This window comes from Phallusia mammillata, chromosome 1 (genome assembly GCF_965637545.1).
Source record: "Phallusia mammillata chromosome 1, kaPhaMamm4.hap1.1, whole genome shotgun sequence".
NCBI lineage: Eukaryota > Metazoa > Chordata > Ascidiacea > Phlebobranchia > Ascidiidae > Phallusia > Phallusia mammillata.
Window position 1 is genome coordinate 29767662 of NC_137252.1, and position 20714 is coordinate 29788375.

The 20714-nt window shown below is 38.6% G+C and overlaps 1 protein-coding gene across 8 annotated transcripts in view; it reads left to right on the plus strand.

Moving 5' to 3' along the window:
* LOC145217133 (sodium channel protein type 1 subunit alpha-like) overlaps positions 1-20714 on the plus strand; it is a 69436-nt gene that overhangs the window by 32250 nt on the left and 16472 nt on the right. For 7 of the 8 annotated variants that reach the window (XM_080084552.1, XM_080084549.1, XM_080084545.1 and 4 more), the window contains 11 exons: positions 13750-13961; positions 14305-14433; positions 14785-14903; positions 16096-17068; positions 17514-17658; positions 17868-18011; positions 18203-18235; positions 18430-18749; positions 19155-19570; positions 19768-19865; positions 20338-20566. In XM_080084552.1, coding sequence (XP_079940678.1) covers positions 13750-13961; positions 14305-14433; positions 14785-14903; positions 16096-17068; positions 17514-17658; positions 17868-18011; positions 18203-18235; positions 18430-18749; positions 19155-19570; positions 19768-19865; positions 20338-20566 — 2818 coding nt within the window. Of the gene's footprint in view, positions 1-12577; positions 13154-13749; positions 13962-14304; positions 14434-14784; positions 14904-16095; positions 17069-17513; positions 17659-17867; positions 18012-18202; positions 18236-18429; positions 18750-19154; positions 19571-19767; positions 19866-20337; positions 20567-20714 lie in introns of those variants that run through there. The other variant, XM_080084550.1, reaches the window with a different exon arrangement.

Below are 20714 nucleotides of genomic sequence, written 5' to 3' on the forward strand. Positions count from 1 at the left end.
AAGTTTATGGCAAACCATTATTTTTGCTGATGTTGTTGGATAAGAATGTTGTTCTTGTACCTCTTCGTAATCGAGGAAAATCCGTGATGGGCTGCGAAAGAAACATTTCCGCGGTTATTGGGCTTGTAAATAACTTTTGATACCTTACTGGGCCCTATACAGTTCAAAAGTCGCAACGCCACTGCTTATTATTCTTTATCACGGCTTTGGTTAAAAACGTTAGATGCTTTTAACAAAAATGTTAACACCTTCTAACATACGTCTGAAAGACAATATTTTTTGACATATTTCGTGATCTGTTTGAAAAAAAGACGTTTTTCGTGTTGGCAACCCAAATGCGACTTCAATATATGAGTGATGGTCATGTACAACGGATAACTTCGTCGTGCATTTGTATGTTGCCTTATTTTAACCGGTACTTACGAATACCCACACACGTTTTCTACGGAAGGGCAACTCTAAATTGGCACTACATCAATGGCAGCCCCAGTGCTTGGCAATAGTTTCAGTGGGCAACCCCGTTTGACTTTCTTCCACATTTGGCTTCTATTTGGAAATCACTCCCTCCGTGGCACTGAAACAGGCCCACATTTATAAAGGCTAGCGTGGCGTTTCGAGTGTGTCACAAATTGGAAGGAAACAGCGACGAAAGATAGGCGACAGAAAAGCGTGCGGCAGTTCACTAGCGAGGCCGCTTGGCTCAGTTAAAAGTCTCGTCTCTCGCTTGTCTGGGTGATAAGGTGAACCGACCAGCGTTGTCTCGTATGACGAAAGTCTGCACGTCATAGGTGGTGTCAGAAAAGTCTGGTTGGGTCCGATGAATATTGCACAGTGCGCTTGAAAGATTAGTCTGTTGCAAATATTTTTAAAGAATTGAAATTAGTTACCTTGTCTGGTGGTAACGAATCAGTACGGCCGTTCGCTGCTTGCTTGGCTGTTGTTGGTCAAAAAAATATGTGTACAATATTGCAAGCACAGAAAATATATGCAACTTTTTCGAACAAACTATGGTATTCTTGAAACATTATTTTGTGCTTTCTCTTCTTTTTGTGAAGTTTGTTTTCGCAGAACAAACGGTTTTAGGGAGTTCCTTTTTTACTTTACGACCTTACGGGAAGCTAAACCTATACTTCCATTGTTTTACTGTTGTCAAACGTTTGATACTAAACACTAAAGGGTACACTTTACTCACAAACTTACGCTGTTTGGAGATCGAGGTTTCAGTTAAAATACAGCTTGGCAGTTTTTGTTTCGTGTAGTTTGCAGGTTTTTGCAAACCAAGCCGCTGTATGAGTCACTTTTGTGGCTGTTCACTATAAAATTTGTATGACCCATACAAATAGACGCCTTGGCAGTCGCGTTTGGAATATTCATGCTTGTTATCAATGCATCGTCACAATGGTATGTTGCTAATGTATTGCGACTGCCGCCACTACTATCTCGACCATGTCTTTGTCGACAGAAAACGAGTTCGTCATACAAGTACCCTTGGGTTAATTGTCATTAGTCATTTCGCCATCGCGATAAAAACATCTGATAACTTGCAGAAGGCAGCGCCTGCAATTGAAAAAAATGGTACAGCAAGAGTAGGTACAGTATTCTTTGAGCACGTTGATAGCACGGCGAAAGTAACTTTTTTACTTGAAAACTTTTCTTAGGGATTATTGTTTTACAAGTTTTTTAACAAACGGTCTTCTAAATCAAGCAAATGTTTTATTGTTTTTTGAAAGAATTACACTGACAGCATTTTTGGACATAGGGCGCTTGCTCTTAAAGATCAGTAATTTAAAGATGTAGCAAAGAAGGTTTTGTGATTGCGTCTTAGTTTTTTGTAAGTTCCTTTGTTTCTTTGACACACTTTTGTTTGAAAAATTATGTTGTAATAACTTCACGGTTAGGCATTATAGGTCTTGATTTGTTGGATTAAGAACTTTAAGAGCATGGCCAGGGCTGACCTTCGGCATTGGGTAAATAGATCAGACCCAAGTTGAACTCATGTGAAACTGTGAGACTTTCGCAAAGAGTGAAAGTAAAAAAGTTTAGAACTAGTGTCAATACCAAGTAGGGAGTGAATTGGTTTTGGAATACGACCGCTATTTGTGTTGTACATAGTAAAGCAATATTCGCTGCAAGACTGCCGTCGTTGTTGCAAATTGTCATTTGGAAGAGTAGCAGGTGCTTCGTGTAGAATGTTTTAACTTTGTAGCTCTCAGGCGAACGTGTTTGTTTTTATGCTGAAGCTTACTCACTGCTTTGGTGAATATTTAATTGAATATTTAAGTAAAATCTTGTGAAGACTCGTCATAAAAATGTCCTGACATAAAAATAGCACATTTTGGGCGCCTGGAACATAATGTTTTGTAGATAAAAATACAAGAATAAAACAGATAAAGTTGGAAATGTGGCCTAGTGTAAGATTCAAATTATATCAACAATAGACGAAACAAAGAATCTTACTTTTGTTCAACTCCTAGCTTGTGTGAAGGCTTTGAAAAAACAACGGAACATAGTTCTGAGAAAAAACACATGGGTCATCAATACAGAAGTTGCAGCAAAATATGCAAGCGTGTTCTGAACATTTGTTTTGAAATCGGAGCCCAGTCAGTTACCGTGCAAACAGCGTTTTGAAATCCTTCTAAACCCAATTCTCCAACACACGGCGCAACGCTATACCGATTGTGGCCAGTTCCGTTTGCTGAATGAAAAACATCCTTGCTAATTCGGGAGAGGGGCAACTTGGCCTGCGCACCACAACTGAAAGAATCCCAGTAACTATGACGAAACGTCTATGACTAACAACTCCTCGTCAGCAGCATGGCTGACCCTGGCTTCCACGAGCCAGTGAAGTTACGTGAAAGATTAGCTTAGGCAAAGGCTACTGGAGATGTAATGCGATAGGTCTAAACGCGGGAGCTGCGAGATGGATGCCCTCTTGTGGTTTAACGCCTTGTCGAGCGAAAGTTATAAGACTGTGACTGTGATGTTTAGACCGTCTTTCCAGGTCTGTACAGAATGCATGTTAAAGTGCCTGGTACTACGCCAGTCCTGCATCGACGCTTCGGGGCTGATCCCAGCAATTCATCTATGTCTTAACAAGATACTGTAGGGATATACATTTGTTCTGTAAAGCCATTATTTGCGTAGGTTTTCTTTTGAGGGAAACTTTTTAAGGTAAAGCGATAACGTGCAGTGGTATAGGTAAATCTGTCATGAGATAACAATTTTAAAGTAAGCAATGTGACCAACATCTTGCAGCTAAGAGAGAAAACAAAAGGAACTTGCGCAACAGAGTTTTTAGATCACTGTTTTAAATTGGACTTAACTGTCAAGACAGACTTACAAAATGCTACTTGCATCCTACTGGAAAGGTAGTGCCTTAATATACACCATGCCCGGGTTTGATTTTGTTCAGGCCAGTAAATGCCGTTTACACCTCTTTATGCCCATCGCAAAGCCTTAGTCCACTTGCCCGAGTCGTGTAACATGATACCCTTGTACATTATGGATACGGTACACGAATATTTTAGCATTTTTCCTTGCATGGTCCTCGACAACCCCTATCTGCAGTTTAAATCAGGGTAAAATCCAGTACTTCAGTGATTTGTACAAAAAACGAACGGTTGAATTCTTCATTTGTAAATATCAACTTATTTAGGTTACATCAAGCGAATCATAGAAAATTAGTAAAGGAAAAATAATAAACTGTAAATAGTCACAAAATCCCAGATACGGCCGCAGTGGTGGCAGAAAAAATTAAAAACAGTGGACACCGTTTGCAGCCACAACGTCAGCACCAGTCGTTGTGTGCCAGATGTTTTTATGATTCAGTTAAAAAAGGATGTTGTTCAGTGTATCCCAGTTAGAACTGTGAAACATGTAGGGATTCTCAATTGGGAGTATAAGAACACCAACACTTTTTTTATGAAAGAGTAAAGTTTAAGTGTGGTTTAAAATACTTTTCGAATAACGTATATCAAGAACCAGTGAATACGAAAAAAAATATGTTATTGTAGACCAGAGGTGCTAATAAATTTCGCCAAAGCTCAAGGGGTAAGAGTACCCAAAGGGTTAAGAATCATGGGTTTATAAGACTGCATAGATTTCTTCGTAGATTAGACTTTATACAGTTACAGCAGAATATTTAATAAGAAACAATTTATGTAACTAAAATATGAACCTACTTTGTCATATAATTTTGCTCTTGCTTTATGTAGACAGTTTTTGATCACAAATTACTGTACAAAGCTCTTTCGTAAATCAGTTCATCGCATTTTGTCTTCTGTTTATCTTCTAAGACCTGCAGACGCATGCAAGTCCATCCGTCTTCCGAACAGACGAGTTTCATGGTGAATTAAGCGCCTGGTATTCTGAGCCCCGTACAAACTCGCATTTGGTCTGGACACACGAACGTGTTAGACTTAAATCCCACTTAAGAATGACCACAACAGAATAAAATTACAATGAAAAATCCTTACCGACTGAAGCTATCAGCATTGCGGTCACACTAGTATTAAAAGTAACTTGGTCAACTACCGTTATAGGCATTATTTAGGTACCCAATTTTTTTGGAAACTGCCTCAACTCGTTTTGTCCCATTTCGGCCTTTTCAATAACACGTAAAATTACGAAAAAATATCACGAAAAATTATCAAAACACAGCCGATGGCACGTTTTTCGTTAGCCCAGCCAATCTGTTCCTACCGCACAAACCCTGCATTTGCAGCCAAAATAGAAAGGTAATACCAAACTCCATTTAATGGTTAAAACAACTGACCATGATTGCGTATCAGTATACACTGCAAAGAAAACTTTACAAACGGACGCTTCTACATATCGTCGCTATTCCGTGAACCAAGGCCAATTCGTCTGCAACTTGATACGGAAGTCATGTCAAACTTTGCGTTTTTGAGTGCGTACTAGTTGACCTAATCATGGACTTGGCTTCTGGATGGTGTTATGAATAGCAAAAAGCAATGGAGAAAAGGAGTTTTTTTTTGTTTGGAGCCAATTTGCCACTTAAACTACATCACATGCATGTGTAGGCTAATGAAATACGGCTATCTGGTGGTAATTTGTTTTGTTTTTTCAGTTTGTTAGTACCCTTTTTCGGCATTAAATTTACCAGGTTTGTTGAAAGATAATTTTGTTTCTAACTTTTGGGTTTGCAATTAAGAAAATAACTCCGTTTCTGCGCGTAAGCTTTGGGCCCTTATGGATATCGCATAAAACGAATAACACTGCCATACAATTTAACCAATGTGTTTTCTTTGCGAACAAACCGTTGGGAAAATTTGTTGTGACGAAATTCCAATTGCGTAACATAATCGTTACGCCAATAGTCGTTGGGGCAGAGCATAAATAAACCCTTGCCCCCAAACCCAGCGGAAATATGAGACACGCACTAAATAGGGGGTGGGGGATAAATAAACTTTTGCGCCCCGGTGATATTAATGTCTTCCGTCCGGCTAGAGCTTATCAGTCTGGACAATTTAGTTGGTTTTCTGTTCATTGGGTGTGTTTGTTACCAGTAAAGGCGGAGCTAAAGCCATTTAAGGAAGTTCACCGCGAAAAGGGTGCGTTTTGTTGGTTTAATGACAATTTCGTTTTTAGTCCGATTGTTGCTGATCAGAAAAGCTGATAAGGCAGTCGTGCAAAAACATACACCGTTGGAGAAAATCCAAATAGCAAAAAGGAAACGTGTTTTCCGATTTGGAGTAAACTCACAAGAATGTGTTTACGCTGAGCGTGTACGTTTTGCGTCTAATTTTTTTTCTATTATCCGATTTGTTTATACTGAGAAATGATTTAGACCGTGAAGCTGAAATAATTAACCTTAGGCGAACTTATTTGACCACTTTATGCGCTAAAAATGTAGCTACTTCTAAAAGTTTGGCTTCGGTTAGCATTTTGTGTTTACCGAAAGGTTTGGTGGTAAATATTGGGCTAGGCAGTTTCTGTTAAAGATTTTTATTTATTTTTTTCCTTATTTTTAGGTTTTGGCTTATTTTTTGCAGAAAACAAATTAATTAGAAAAAATAACATAAAATTGGAAAGTATTTTTGTTTGTCGTTGAGTGATCCGGGTGGACTATTAAGTAGTGTGTATAACGCATAGACTTTGGCTACAACGTTTTTCATGTACTAAGCGCAAATTTTGTGTGCTTTTTGAGTCATTTTCTCTTTAATATATTCTGTGTAATTGCCTTGTTTAAAATGGGTTCAAGTGCGAACCAAATTACGCCTTAAAAAATTTCCGCCTTGACCAACACGCAGCACCTGTTCCAACAAACTGTATGCAATGAGCGCCCTTGCTACCGATTCCAATCCGACTTACAACTCAAAACAAACACAAAACAATTCCACTAAGGTAGCGTAACACAACCAAACAAACTATCCAGGCAAATTATTTTAGCCTCCCACGACACAAATCGCGAAAAAAACAATTTTCTCTCCCATTTTTTTAAAACAAACCAATCCCTGTCGGTTCCGTTAAATTACGCCTGTGCCGCTACCGGTCGTGTCATGGCGTTTATTGGCTACGCTCGACTTAGCTACAAAAACATTCTTGTGAGAAAATTTATTTTATCCTGTTAAGTCGTCGGAAAACTGCTTCGGCCTGGATAAACGGTAAACTGGCTTCTTCTGCCACAAACAAGGATTTAGCTTTTCATGTTCTTCAGCCGAAGCCAGATAATTGAATTTGACTCGAATAACTCTACAAGGTGGGCTCTCTGTGTCACACCGCACATCGTAAACTTTATTCGCTCCGTCGCTGTTTTAATTCTGGGATTTTCTGTCGCGACAAAATAGGTTGAACCCATGTGTTTCTTTCGCGTGTTTTGGAACGTTGAGTTGTTTTTATGCACTGAATTTTGTTAAATGATTTGCCAAAACGTTTAGTATGTGAAATTCTGAAACTGGGGTGGTAATTTTCAAAAGGGTAAAAACGTTTCGTGGAGTGAAGTGGAATGTACCTTAAACGAACTTTTCAGTTTTTATCGACTACAGCTGCTTTGACCGCAATAACTAAATTGTGCGTAAAATACCAAAGAAAAATCCATGACTTTATTTGGGAAAGTATTAGTTTTTTTGCAAATAGGTAAGCGGCCCATGTTGTCTCAAATTTCACAAAACTAAAAGATTTTTTTTGCATCAGAAGTGGTGTCATAAGCTAAAGTTACAACTCGAATTCGGCTACAGCCACAAAACGTGTTGTTTTCGCTCATGAGTCTTTCACGCTTGTTACGAGTGTAGGTAATTGTGCGAATCATTTGACCGTGCGTTGACGACCGACCGTGGGCAGTTTATAAACTTACCTCCCTTTTTTTCGCCACAGTTTGGCCGGGAAACTTACGCAGTTAAACGTCTTTGCGTGCAAATTCGCTATGCTAGCTTTCAAAAGCCTTTTCTCACACAATTTAACGAACGAATCTAATTTTCGATGAACACAATCACGTTTTTCTTTGGACTTTTACAATTTTTTTGTTTTGTAAGGCCCAGTATTTCGAAAATAAATTTGCACTTTGACCGAAATGACGTCATCTTTTTAATGCGTGTGACGTCAGTCCGAAGTCCTCCACCCTTTTACATTTATGATAGTCATGACTCAACGTCATGGTGTATGCCAATCAATGTATGTTTTATAAACTTTGAGGCCACCCATTATATTCCATTTTGATGGTCGTTGCTAAATTTCACACGCTTTCACGCACCCTTTCCAATATATCGCATGGGTTCTTGTGAGAATCCCACAGTAGTGGCGTCATTTGTCTGCTGTTGACTTTTACTTCCAAAAACCGTCATAATTTTTTGCGAAAAGTTTTTAACACCTGATTGCCGATGAAAAGACTGGGAGAGACTTTTCCATTTTCAAAAATGTGCTAAACTTATCTCTCAAGGACCAAAATTTACACTTAAATACGAATGCGTAATGATCCCCGCCAGGTTATACGCCTAAGTTTGGTCGGTTTCGCAGGAGTCACGATATATATGCAGGCGTGGAGAACTTATTTTTTTACTTATTTCCGGTTTATTCGCATATGATTGCATCTTTGCTATCGGCCGTGAACCTAATTCTCCGGAATTTTTTTTAAGTAAGATTGATGTGGTTCAGGGGAAATGAATCGTCAATTTCAACTTATGCTAGTTTGATTCAGTATTATATTTAAAAAAAAAAACTGCAAGAGGTTTATAGTAAACGGTAGCTTTCAGTAGACCTAAATCAGTCTGTATTTTCGTTTTGCAATGTATTGTAAATAACATGGATTTTGCCGATTTAATGGCATCCTCAGTTCTAAGCAAGAAATAAAAAAAAAAAAAAAAATAATAATAATAATAATAATTAAGTTATTTAGAAAATAACAGATGTAAAATGATAAGAGCATTGTTTAATTTTACGAGTTACTGCGTTTGTGGACTTCGAACGCCAATTTAAAATCTACTACCGAATACAGTTTTTTTTTATTATATTTTTCAAAGACGGTGTATTTAGTATTTCAATTAGTATTTAGTATTGCTTAGTATACTTTCCTACGCAAGTTTCAACTTTTTAGAAAAAAAAGTGCATCTCGCTGTTCTAAAAAATGGACACACACGAACCGTACAGTATAATCATAATGGGTTTACGTCTTTGTTGTTGTGACAATATTTCGAGTTCACGCAGAGGATACTCATGCAAACTGTCACAAATCGAATTATGACCTGAGGATGTTGCATAAGTAAACGCATTATTGATTCATCGGTTCCGTCCACGAACCTTTCGACTCACCAGACTGATTTTTTGTAACGTTTTGTCCAAATCGTTGAAAAAGTCCTGCCCTAAGTTTGAATAAAACAGGATTAAGTTGGGACTGATTTTGAACGTCGTTATTTCATGTCGATAAATCCAACTTTTGGGCCAAGGTCGAACTATAAAAATATTAGGGTCCGGCTTCGCGCTGTTTATAGCTTGAAACCGAATTTAATAACAAATCGTTTTATAAATTTGCTTAAACTGCAGTTTAAAATTTGTAAATACAATTTTTTTTGAGAAGTTGCAGGCGATCAATATAGCAAAGTAATAATCTTGCCTGAAACTGGCGCCCGAACCCCTTTTTTCAAGCAGAGTCTGTTTTAGACCCGAAAATTGGTGAAATTGCGGCACAAATGCATCCTGAAGTCACGCCCAAATCAAGTCCATTTTATTTAAACTTAAACCGGAACCCGGCCTAAAAAGCCAGGCCCGACTTGCAACTCTGCAATGAAAAACTTGGTGTTGCTAAAAAAAATGTGTATATTATTGCGCTGTAATTATCCACGAAGACAAGTCAGTTTCGCGCCTCTCCAAACAAATTAACAGTGGACCCAAATGACACGTTGGTACCACATTTCAAACCGCGATGCAGCATTCCACGGTGTTTTTTGAGTTTGTTAACATCCTTTCAGGCAATAATTTGGGTTTCAAATACCGCAAAATCAAAGGTTAGTGACAGCCTTCGGCCGAGTCAACTTTTTGCGTGTAATGACTTCGTCTAAACTTGCTTAATTACAAGTGCAAAGTAAGAATGCAGTATTTTTGTCACGTAAGTGCGCTATTAAGGACAGAACCAGTCATTCGAGTGTAAATTCTTAAAATATACCTGATTTTTGAATATTTTTAGACAACTTGTCATGGGCCAATAGTGTTAGTTTTTCATTTTCTTAGGCAAAAAAGTTCTGTGCACGAAGTACTCCAGACGTATATCGCCGCCGCCAATGCCACAGACCACGAAATAGCATTGTTACGACTGTTTACGTAACGATGAAAAAGGATAGCTCCCAGCCAAGCGGCCTTGCTCTTTTTATCCAACCGACCCACCACTTGGCTTTGGCAGTGACGGAAAACCTAAATTGGTGTCTTTTCACAGTTTCCTATTTCCTCTACGTCTTAATGTTTGCATACAGAACAGACTAAGTGTTAGCTTTTCAATTTAGCGCAGGCAAGTCGCAGTGCTTGTGCTATTTGTTGTTTTGGGTCAAGACGGTACTTTGCCTCGGTTTTACGATTTAACACAGCAGTCGACATTTTTGTGCTAGATGAGTCAAAAAGAAAGATCGTAAGGGTGTTCAGGATGGCCTTTCTCGTGTTTAGAGATTGCTCCAATGATATTTTGCTATACCACATAGCCAAGTTTAACGAGGCAGAAGCTGTTTAACGTTTTTGTTGTTGTTGCAACTGTTGTAAACAAGCTAAGTGCGAGTGTACGTTTTCTCCGTCATAATTTGCCCGAGAAAAGCAGACCAAGTTGGCCAAAAATGACCAGTTTATGAGTCTGATCTGTTTATGACTAAAAAAAAGAGTAAAAGTGTTGAATTTTTTCACTTCTTGCAGCCAGAGTTAAAATGTGGATGTTTGATAAATTGTTTTTGACGTTGATGTAAATAATCGAGCAAGGTTTGAGTTGAGCTTATTTCGCTTAGTGATAGACAACCTATCAACAAAATTGCACTAAAACAGTTACCAAGCCGGAAATAGCTGCGCAACGTTAAACGTTATGGAGCGCAAAATAGTGAATGATGCAACTGGTGGACAATGGCTGTACGCGCTGCAGCTATATACAGTATTGTATAACGTTTTGTGACTGCGGCTTAAAAAATACGCTTTAATCAAGAAGTTTTGTGTTGAATTATTAAAATGAACGTTTTATTTTTAATGTACTTTGTTAAAGGTGCTTTAAACATGATTTTAAGGCAATAAAGTTACGCACTACGACCAAGTTAGTTTTATGGAGGGAATTTCGCATGTTAGTATATTTAGGTTGTTTTTTCAACCATTGTCCAAGTATGAAAGGGTTGATCTGCGGGAAGGCTTTTTATTTTATAGATAAATTTTGCTCTTTAAGCTTATATACGCCATAATCCAAAAATATCCCCACTTAAAACCGTCGGAACTGAATTTACAAGCGAACCAAACGTCTAAAAGGAAAGTCTTAATAAATTTAACAGCGGTTTCGGCGCCCCAGCAAAGACCAAAATCCTTAACATAGACGAACGTCAGTTGAAATACTGCAAGCAATCAAGCAACTCTAATGCATTGTGTTCTAGCGTTACCAGCAGTCTGGCTCTCACATGTGTTACCACATCCGCACGGGTATTAGATAAATTACGCGTCTGTCGGCTTGGTTTGCTGGCACGCTTGCTTTCTATTTGCCCTTGGCTCAAATGAATTCGACAGAAAGTTTTGTGTTTGGAAATACTTAATCATATTCAATATCAGTTTGGGAACAAATATTATAGAAACCCCTCCCATATTCGACGTCGCAAAAATGACTACTTGGGTTTTAAACATGGCTATATGTATCAAACGCAAATCATTTGCTACTCAATTAAAATAATCGTATGGAATCATATCATGATGTTTAAGTGCGGATTTTATCCCCCAAAAACGTTGTGTTTTTTCGTTACATTGCCTAAAAAAGAAAAGTCTCTGTTTTGTCGATCTAAACCTAATAAAAATGAACATTATTTAAGTTCGATGCTTCATTTCGATAAAAAAAAAACACAGCCTACGTGGCATGGTTTTATGAAATATGTTCCTAAAAATTTCTAGCCATAATTGCCGGCTTTCGCACTGTACAAAAACAAACTTATAATTCCTAATTATTTGCCTAAACTAATGTTTAAGATTATTGTATACAGGCTGCACATTTTTTTCTCGAGTTCAAAAGGTCACATAATTACGCAATTAACTTCCTATTCACCAGTTATAAACGAAATCGTGCTTATGAATTATTTATTTACATGACACAATGCGACCTGGTGAGGTTCTATGCATTTCATCTCCAAAACCTGAAATGTTATGTAAGCATTTTTACTTGCATTTTCATTTGATTATACTAAAGTTCTTTACCCGCATATTTGTTTTTCGTTGTCTGTCGAATTTTTTTGTTATCACATACTGAAAGCAACTATCTCAAATTGGCTTAATATTGTGCCAATTCATACGGTTCAGCGTTTTATTAAACAATTGAAGGTAGTGCTATTTCAAGACATCTGTTTTGATAAGTTTCTTCTGTCAATGATCAAAGCTCTTGTGTGCCTGTACAGCTATATTGTTCCTCCAGGTGCCGCTAAAGAGCTTGTTTACATTCAACAACAAAGGGGACAATCTTTGTCTCTTAGGCTTCCCAGGGTAATAAGGTTTATCCTGTCGATCGCTCTGATCTATCTAACGCTTGCATGTGGTTGCTTGTAGTATTAAAGCTAAACTTGAAAGCGCGTCCTTAAGAACAAACATCAAGGGATTCATGAATCGTTTTGTGTAAAGTTTTTTAATCTTCCAAGGTGTAATATACCCTGTGTATGTTCATGGGATCAGTTTATGTATTTTTTCGTCGCGAGAACACGGTGTCAAACACTGACATATGCATATGTTTTCCTCACTTGCTGTGTACGGTAAGAGTTTCGAGGTCAAAGGTATTTTTGCCTTGAACGTTTATTGAAACATTTGCAAGCTGCTGCAGTTTTGCTTTATATTTTTGCCAGCATACGTGCAACATGATCAATAGGTTTCATGTAATGTTTTTTGCAGCGTGAGCTAGTGTCTTAGGTCGCAGTTCCTATGCTTAACACGCAGTCTGCAGGAAAAAACAAGCATTTTTACCCTTGCTTTCAAACTTTGCTGCCCCCACTGACAAAAGGGGGCAGATCTGACTGATGCCAACGCTGGAACGATGTCTTATTCAGTTGGAAGCAGGTCCACGCTTCTTTCCGCTACAAACCAAACTCAAAATAAACCACAATTACTTTTGCCTGTGGCGGGGTTATGTGTCCCTGAAGGCCCGCGAAGTCCAAACAGCGCCCTGAAGAGCCCAGGTGCCACGAGCCAGCATAGCGTGCATTTCGCTGATATTGTGGAATCAGCATGCAGACAAACACAAGGACCGGAGTCAGAACGAACGGCGAGAAACCGACGATCGTATCGCCGCGCAATGTCATCAAATAAGTTGGGACAAAAACGCACGGGTCAAGAACCAAGCCATGGCGTGTCTTTGGCGCCAAAGAATGAACCTAGAAGCTTTGGAGAGCGTTTTGTTCAGGGACACAGGGGAAAATGGAATGGTCGAGAAGCAATTTCACGAACTTTTGACCTAATTGGCGGAATTGTGCATATTTTACAAGACCACTTTGCAGAAGAGGTGAAACAGATTTGCCCATAGGAAAGGGAAATATTTCGTTGGTCTCTATTTTCATCTATAAAGTCTGGATTTACAACTTTTTTCCATCCGCCAAGATTAGCTACAATCCGTTAATATGTTACATACTACAATTGGCTGAGTTTGTGTCGGTTTCACTAAAACTAACACGTAAACATATAACGCAACGCAGACGTATATAACACAATGTGATATTGTTCAACTTTACTTGAATTGACCTTAAACTGTAGTTCAATACCCCATCAAATAAAGTAATCGTCCCCACTGCAAAAACAAAACGAAACAAACAAATTCAGGCGATAGTTTAGCAGAGACAAAGATTTTTTTATTAGACTATAATCATCTCAACCTTAAAAGGAAAAGCACCCAATTATCGCCTTATCCAAGAAATAACAGATGCAAGTTGGGACTATCCCATAATTTTAGATTAATAATTAAATTAAGTGTTGAATAATTTTAATCAAGGATTGAGGATATTTTCACAAAATTTGAATTTTGCAGCGCTTCACTTCTATAAACGACCAGCTTATTCATTTTTCTGTGCTAAAACAGCCTAAAATTAGTTTTTCTTTTTTTAGACATACGTGATGGTCAACAAGCAAGGGTCCATCTTCCGTTTCAGCAAAGCCCGGTCGTTATTCCTCTTCGATCCGACGAATAGGCTTCGATCTGCCGCGGCCGACCTCTACATTCGCCCGATGTTTGCCCACTTCATTATGTTTGTCATTATATGCAACTGCGCTTGTATGGTGCCGGCAGAGCCGGTGTGGTGGATCGAAAACTACTTAGAGTAAGATACTACATGTATCTTTAAAGAACATAATCATAAATGAATATTGTTGATTTATGGTTACTATGAATTAAAACGAGCATTTTGACGAAACAAAGCAACTGATTTAGAAAGATAAAACTTGTATATAAAGCCATACTGTTTGATACTTATTTTAAAATTAATCGATAAATGGTTTTTTAATTAAAAACCCAATCCGAAGTTTTCTTTAATTAACTTGTTTTGTTTCATTAAAAAAAGGGTCTTTAGGTAAAAATATTTAAAGAAAGAGATTACACATTAAAAAAATACATACTCCTCCCTTTAGCGGGGCTCGAACTCACGACCTTTCGTTTTTTAACAGACACGTGTTTACCGCCATTTACGTTATCGAAGCCGCCATAAAGATCATCACCCGTGGATTCGCTCTTCATCAGTTTTCGTATCTCAGAGATCCGTGGAATTGGTTGGATTTTATAGTCATAATGGCTGAGTAGGTTTTATACAACGCTTTATGTCTTATTTATCGAATCTTCTTGGGTGATTGGTGTATGATGTTTGTAGTAGCTGAATTATATCGTAAAACACGGAATTACTATTAGATTAGATTATAACTATTAGTTGCGTATTAGATACACACCATTTTCTAAGTGTTCTGGCCTCATACAATAAAATTTATAAATTTTGCCTAAAAATCAACATTAACAATCTTATTCAAATAGAATTTGATTGATCTCTCAAACTTCTAAAACTTTTTGGGCCAATTTAAATTAGCGAAAAAACATATTTTGGGCTATTATAGTGTCATTGGAAATTCAAATGGTGTACATTTTTCTGTTTTTAGAGTCATTTCCACATCGTTAAAAGCGATTGTATCAAGTGACCACATCGGTGGCCAGCAGGTGGCGATGTTGCGCGCTTTTCGGGTTCTCCGAGCACTCAAAACCATGTCTGTGATTCCAGGTAAGTCAGGCCTAGCGATACAAAACTTCACCAATTTTGCACACAGTTTTTTTGCGAAACCAATCTGTCTTACTCTACACCAGTTGTTCTCAACCTGTGGTACACGTATTACGACTCGTACGGTGGGAATTTTCAGGTGGTCCGTGGTTGGTTCTCTGTTATAGGCTACTTAATTCAAGTAAAATCAAGAATTGAACTGAACTGACCCAGCTAATCAACCCTGGTTTCGCCAGTTTCTTGAATGTTCTTTAGAAAGCGCCAAATATGCCAGTTTCTAAAACATCTCTTGGTCTACCAATTCAAACAGTATAAGGTTAAGAACCACTGTTTTATAGAAACGATAATGAAAAATGCCAGACATTATAATCAGAATGTCTTCGAGAACATTTGCCAAAAATTCGTCATGACCAAGTTTCCCATCGAAATTACGGCGGGAAATTGACAGCCCTAAACCGGCAAATGTCCTTGGCCTGCTTCAGCAAACATGTGGGGTGATGGATTGATTTGTGTTGATCAATGTAGTCGAGCCCTTGAGTTAGCTCACGTTCGAGGTTTCGGTTGATTGGATTTGAATCAAAATATTGATAGTTTAAAACAAATTGGTAGTTTGGGATAGCACCATTATTTGCTGGTGGTTTCATTTCAAAATAATCCATAATTTAGATGCATTTTCTTGGTGCCTGATTTACATATCGGTACTTTTCCAATGAAGACTGTTCCGTTTCGATTTTTTGACACAGCGAATATTTGAAGTTTTGTTTACAACGCTATAACATTTTATTACCTTATAAAATTGTGAACATTCAAAGCGCACATCAGCAAATTTATAACTTAATTTATAGTACAAAGACGCATTTTACGATGCAAGTTCAACAAAATATCGGTTGAATGTTATAAAGTGGGCGTTTCCAACTAGCTTGGGGGCGTGGTCTTTTAATAAATCTTCTCCAAATTCTGGTAGAATATTGTTTTTCTACGTTCTCTGGCAATATTTTTGGTCCATTAAGGAACTTGAATAATTTGGGGCACAAAAATCTACTTTGATGTAACTAATATTTGCAATCCTTTTTATTTGACTGGCAGACTAATAATGATTAAAGTATCACATAATTCCTTCTACCAAACTATACCAATATAACAGCTCTGAGATTATACTAAACCAAGTTGTCCATTACCGGTAATGTTTCTTTAGATCTACGTGCCATTGTCAAGGCGCTTCTCCATTCGATACGAGCGCTCAAAGATGCAGTTTTACTCACAGCCTTCGTGGTTTCTGTTTTCGCGCTGGTCGGATACCAGCTCTTTCACGGCACCTTGCGGCAGAAGTGCGTCCAGGAACCCGGGACGCTAGAATTGCCGCCAAACGCCATGTTTCAATTCGTGGGGCCTAGAAACGCCACGGCGGGGCTGCCATTTCAAGACATGTTTCGAGATTTTAGAACTACTAACAATGCGAGTTCATTTGACTCGCACGCGAATTTTTTACCTGTTTACGCAACATTGAATGCAAGTGCCTTAAAGCCTGATCCCTACTGCGCTGGGATGCAGACTTTTCCGCCACCAGATGGCGTAGCGTGGAGCGCCGAGGATGCCAGACTCCTTTCAGCCATTTTAAGTGCGACTAACGCTACGGTGTCAAACAATACCCGAGTCCCAACTAATTACAGCGATTGTTTTGCAAACGGAAGCTTAACTTTAAAAGCTGCACCGTTGGCGTCGCTATTGGTCAATGCTTCCAAAACGCATCATTCAAATTCAACCAACGTCACGATCCATTATGACGTTGCCGCGCTACAGTGTGTCTTATCGGTCGCTGAAGGTGACACAAAAACGAAACTGTCTCTGGGCAAGGAATGGCACTTTAACGAAACCACCGCAGGACTGGATTATTTTCAACGGCTTCTCCTCCATTGGAAAACAACAGTACCGAATTGGAAGTATCGCGATCAACTCGTGGCCTTCCATCTGGCTACGTCATCAAATGACGTCACGAGGAGCTTCGTGTACTTATCTGAGCGTAAGAAGCTATCGTTGGAGCTGGATGACGAATGGAGAAACGACAATTCAACTTACTGCATGATTGAGCCAACCACTGGAGGTTTCTACTACGTTGGATCACCGAACCGACCTATAGCTGAACCAATTTATTGCGCAATCGAGGAAAAGTAAGTTTAACTGTGAGCGTTTATACAAAGCTGGTGAAATATATCCAACAAAATTCGCTGTTACATAAAACATTCCAAATAAGATATTGCATTTCATAATTTGAATGTAGGTTACCAAAGCATGATTTTTTTCTTTTAATATGTAAGATACTAGCAAATTGTCATTTCGATTCAAAGAAACAAAGGTCGAAACAGTGCGCACCGTCGTCAATAGCCTACTTATCTTGTAATGACTTCGTGCCGTAATATCAAAAGAAACCTTTTCACGTTTTGACTATCAAGTGTTTAAATCTTTTTGTAATTTTAAACGAAAACCCATTTACAAATTAATTTGTGCCTCTCTTACTAAAAAGTGTAAATCAAAACGAAGAAAATAATATTACGACTCAAAATTTGTAGCTGTTTTTCCAACACAGCACATTTAAGTTTGTGTTTTATTTTTAAGCGACGTGTGTCCGATGGGATACAAGTGTATGATGGCAGGCGACAACCCAGACTTTGGTTACACGAGTTTCGATCATTTTTTCCTCGCCTTTCTCACTTCATTCCGCTTGGTGGCACTAGACGCATGGGGTCGACTCTACTATTTGGTAAGTGTGATAAAAAAAATTCAAAATAAAAATAGCCCGAGGTTCTGAGAAAACATGCTGTCCAAAACTGCTCTAATTCATATCAAAAAAATCGGAAAGCTTTAAAGAACGTAAAGATACAATAATGTTTGTCCAAAAAGCAAGTCATTTTAGCATACAGAACACATAAAAAACATAACGTGGTCACATATATTGAATCCTTATTACAGACACTTCACACAATCGGAAAAACGTACGCGATATTTTATGTAGTCGTCGTACTGTTGGGATCATATTATTTGGTCAACCTCATCCTTGCCGTGGTTTATATGTCTTATGAAGAACAACATGCCGCAGTAGAAGTCGAGGAAATGGTGAGTCAGCGTTTGTTCATGGTTACGTAATATGGATCGATAATTTTTGGTTTATTGTCTCTGTACGTACAAAAAATGAACTGTACTCTATTTATCCTTTTTGCGTCGAATTTCGAGAAGTTAGAGTTTGACAGTCATTTGACTAACGTTAGTATAAAACAGTGAGGATTTTCTTTCTTTTTCCTTTTTAGGAAGCAAAAGAACGAGAAGCCGACAAGCATGAGGTAAAAAACCCTAATTTCAATATGTTTGTCCCTTTTTGTGGTCTTTGTTTTTGGATGTGTTGAACCTACAGTTGTACGCGTGCAATTTTAAATGTTTTTTCAATAACTTCCACCTCTAACCTATGTTAGCAACCATCAATAAAGTATAAAAAAATCTGTTAAAAACACAATTATTTGCAAACTTGACCATTTAGGTCGAGCTGGACAATGACGTCCATAGCATATTGTGCGGTAACAATGGGGAGATGGACAGCAGCGAAAGTGACGTAGAGAGGGCTGGAAAACCTCGAAAGGGTCTCATCACCACTTCACTGACATCACACGAGACTCGGGCCTCCATCGGTGACGCGTCGGGCCGGGAGTCGAGACGCCGGCGTCGTATGGCGTCACGAAGGTCCAGAATGACGGCGTCACGCAATTCGGTGTTTGATGATGACGACACAGACATAAGGCGACGAAGCAGTGTGATGTCACGAAAGATGAGTTCGAGGCGTCGAAGAGCACCTTCACCTAGGTTGTAAAATTATTGTGTTTCTGCCTCAAATTATTGATGTTTAGTGATTTAAATACATTCATAATGATATTACAGCCGTGTTACAGCACAAAAATGAAGATTTTGAATTTTGTAGAACTTTGTTTTATGATTTATAGAGATTCTATTTGAATCAGACACTTATGATGTCTACGGTATATATTTTGTTTTTATGTCGGTTTTGTGTTGACTGATTCTCAGAGAGTAGCCCTGCTGCTTTATTATTAGTTTACTGCAAAAGGTTTACCTAGCTATCATGGACATAAGTTTTTACTACAGGAGGGAAAGATACAGTACAGACTATTTGGAGATTTGTAAAGATTAACATTTTGCGCTGTATGATGGCATTTAGCGAATGGAATGTACTCATTTTTTACTCTTCTACAGCTCTCTTCAAGTAAGCTCTGATTGCTGTTCCTGTTCGGATGACGGTAGTTCCCATCCTCACCATCCTCCTCAGCACCAGCACCCGTGTCAACGAAGGAGCACACGTCGGAGTCGGCATTCACACAGACGCAAAAAGGCACATCCGAGTCTCAGCTCCAAAACTTCAAACCCCGACTCGAAACGAGCACCTTCGCCCCAAATCCAGCTCGTAATCACCGCGGCAGATGGAGAATCTCCTGAAGTCCCAGATGGAGGTGTAACACCGCAGCCTCTCGATGCCAAAAACTTGTTGTCAGTAAATTCTGCGTTGCGCAGCCAGTCAGTGGTATCAGCAGATACTTTTTCGGATTATTCGTGCAGCGCTTGTGAATCTGCATGTTCATGTCGCTCTGATGAAGTCAGGCGCATTTCAGCGGGTAGGTTTCAAGTTAGGTTGGACTTTAAATACTGTTTTTTGAACACCTACCGTTAAACTCATTAGTTATAATGAAAGCAATACTCTACATAGCTTTCAGAAAAATACATGTAGTGTTGTTGCCAGGCATTTTTCATAAACTTTCTTCTTGTTCGAGACGCCAGAGATGTTGCAATTGTTATGTTGTTGTTGTTGCAGACACGATTAGCAATACAAACCTTCAGGTGCCTATTTTCCAACCGGTCCGTAGACTTAGCGACTCCTCGTCTATTGGTGATGGTACAGTGTCACAACAGGTTGGTAATATGGGAGTGCACTTAGAGATATTCAAACCTGTACTTCACGACAAAAAATGCCTATATCGACCCCAAGTAGTTTAACTTTTCACGTGCGCAGTTTTACGTGCGATTAATTCCTGTTTCCGCTGCCTACTTTTGCACTATTTTGAAAAATTAATTCCTCCACAACCGTAATTTGATGTATCGTAAACAGTGAAAGCAATAAAAGTTTCTTGGTAGAAAAAAAATCAGTCATTTTCAAGTAAAGGAAAATATAATTCGCCTAAAATGCACCACATTTCTCTGATGATACATCAGAAACACGCACTGGTGTAAAGACGAGCGCTTCATTCATATCGTAAGTTATGACTAGTTTGTACTCTTTACCTAAATAAATCACCTACAAAATAGGCCTCGTGAAAGTTTTCAATTTCAAGTTTTTTAACAAAAAACTTGTCGCGAAAAACAAACAAACATTTTGTTATTTTAGATTGTAGAAGCGGATGTGAATCTTCCGGTGAGCGACGGTGACGTCAGCAAATCAATTTTGTCGGTTCCCTATTCACCCCCATCGTCCCGAAGGGAAAAAATCCGACCCCCGAACTCTCCGCCCCCCTACCATACCAACCATTCGGGTCGTTCATCAATGTCGCGTCACAGAGATACGTCACTGGAGCGACTAAACCTCCCGGATGTTCGTATGACTGACGGGAAGAACAGTAAGTTTATTTGAGTGAACTAAAATCACAAAAAAACTTTTTTCGAAATTTGTGAACAAGTATGTCAGATAAACAACACATAAGTTATAACTTTGAAGCATAACCGTGCACAAGACGCTGCTGACAATACATTTCACCTTATGTACCT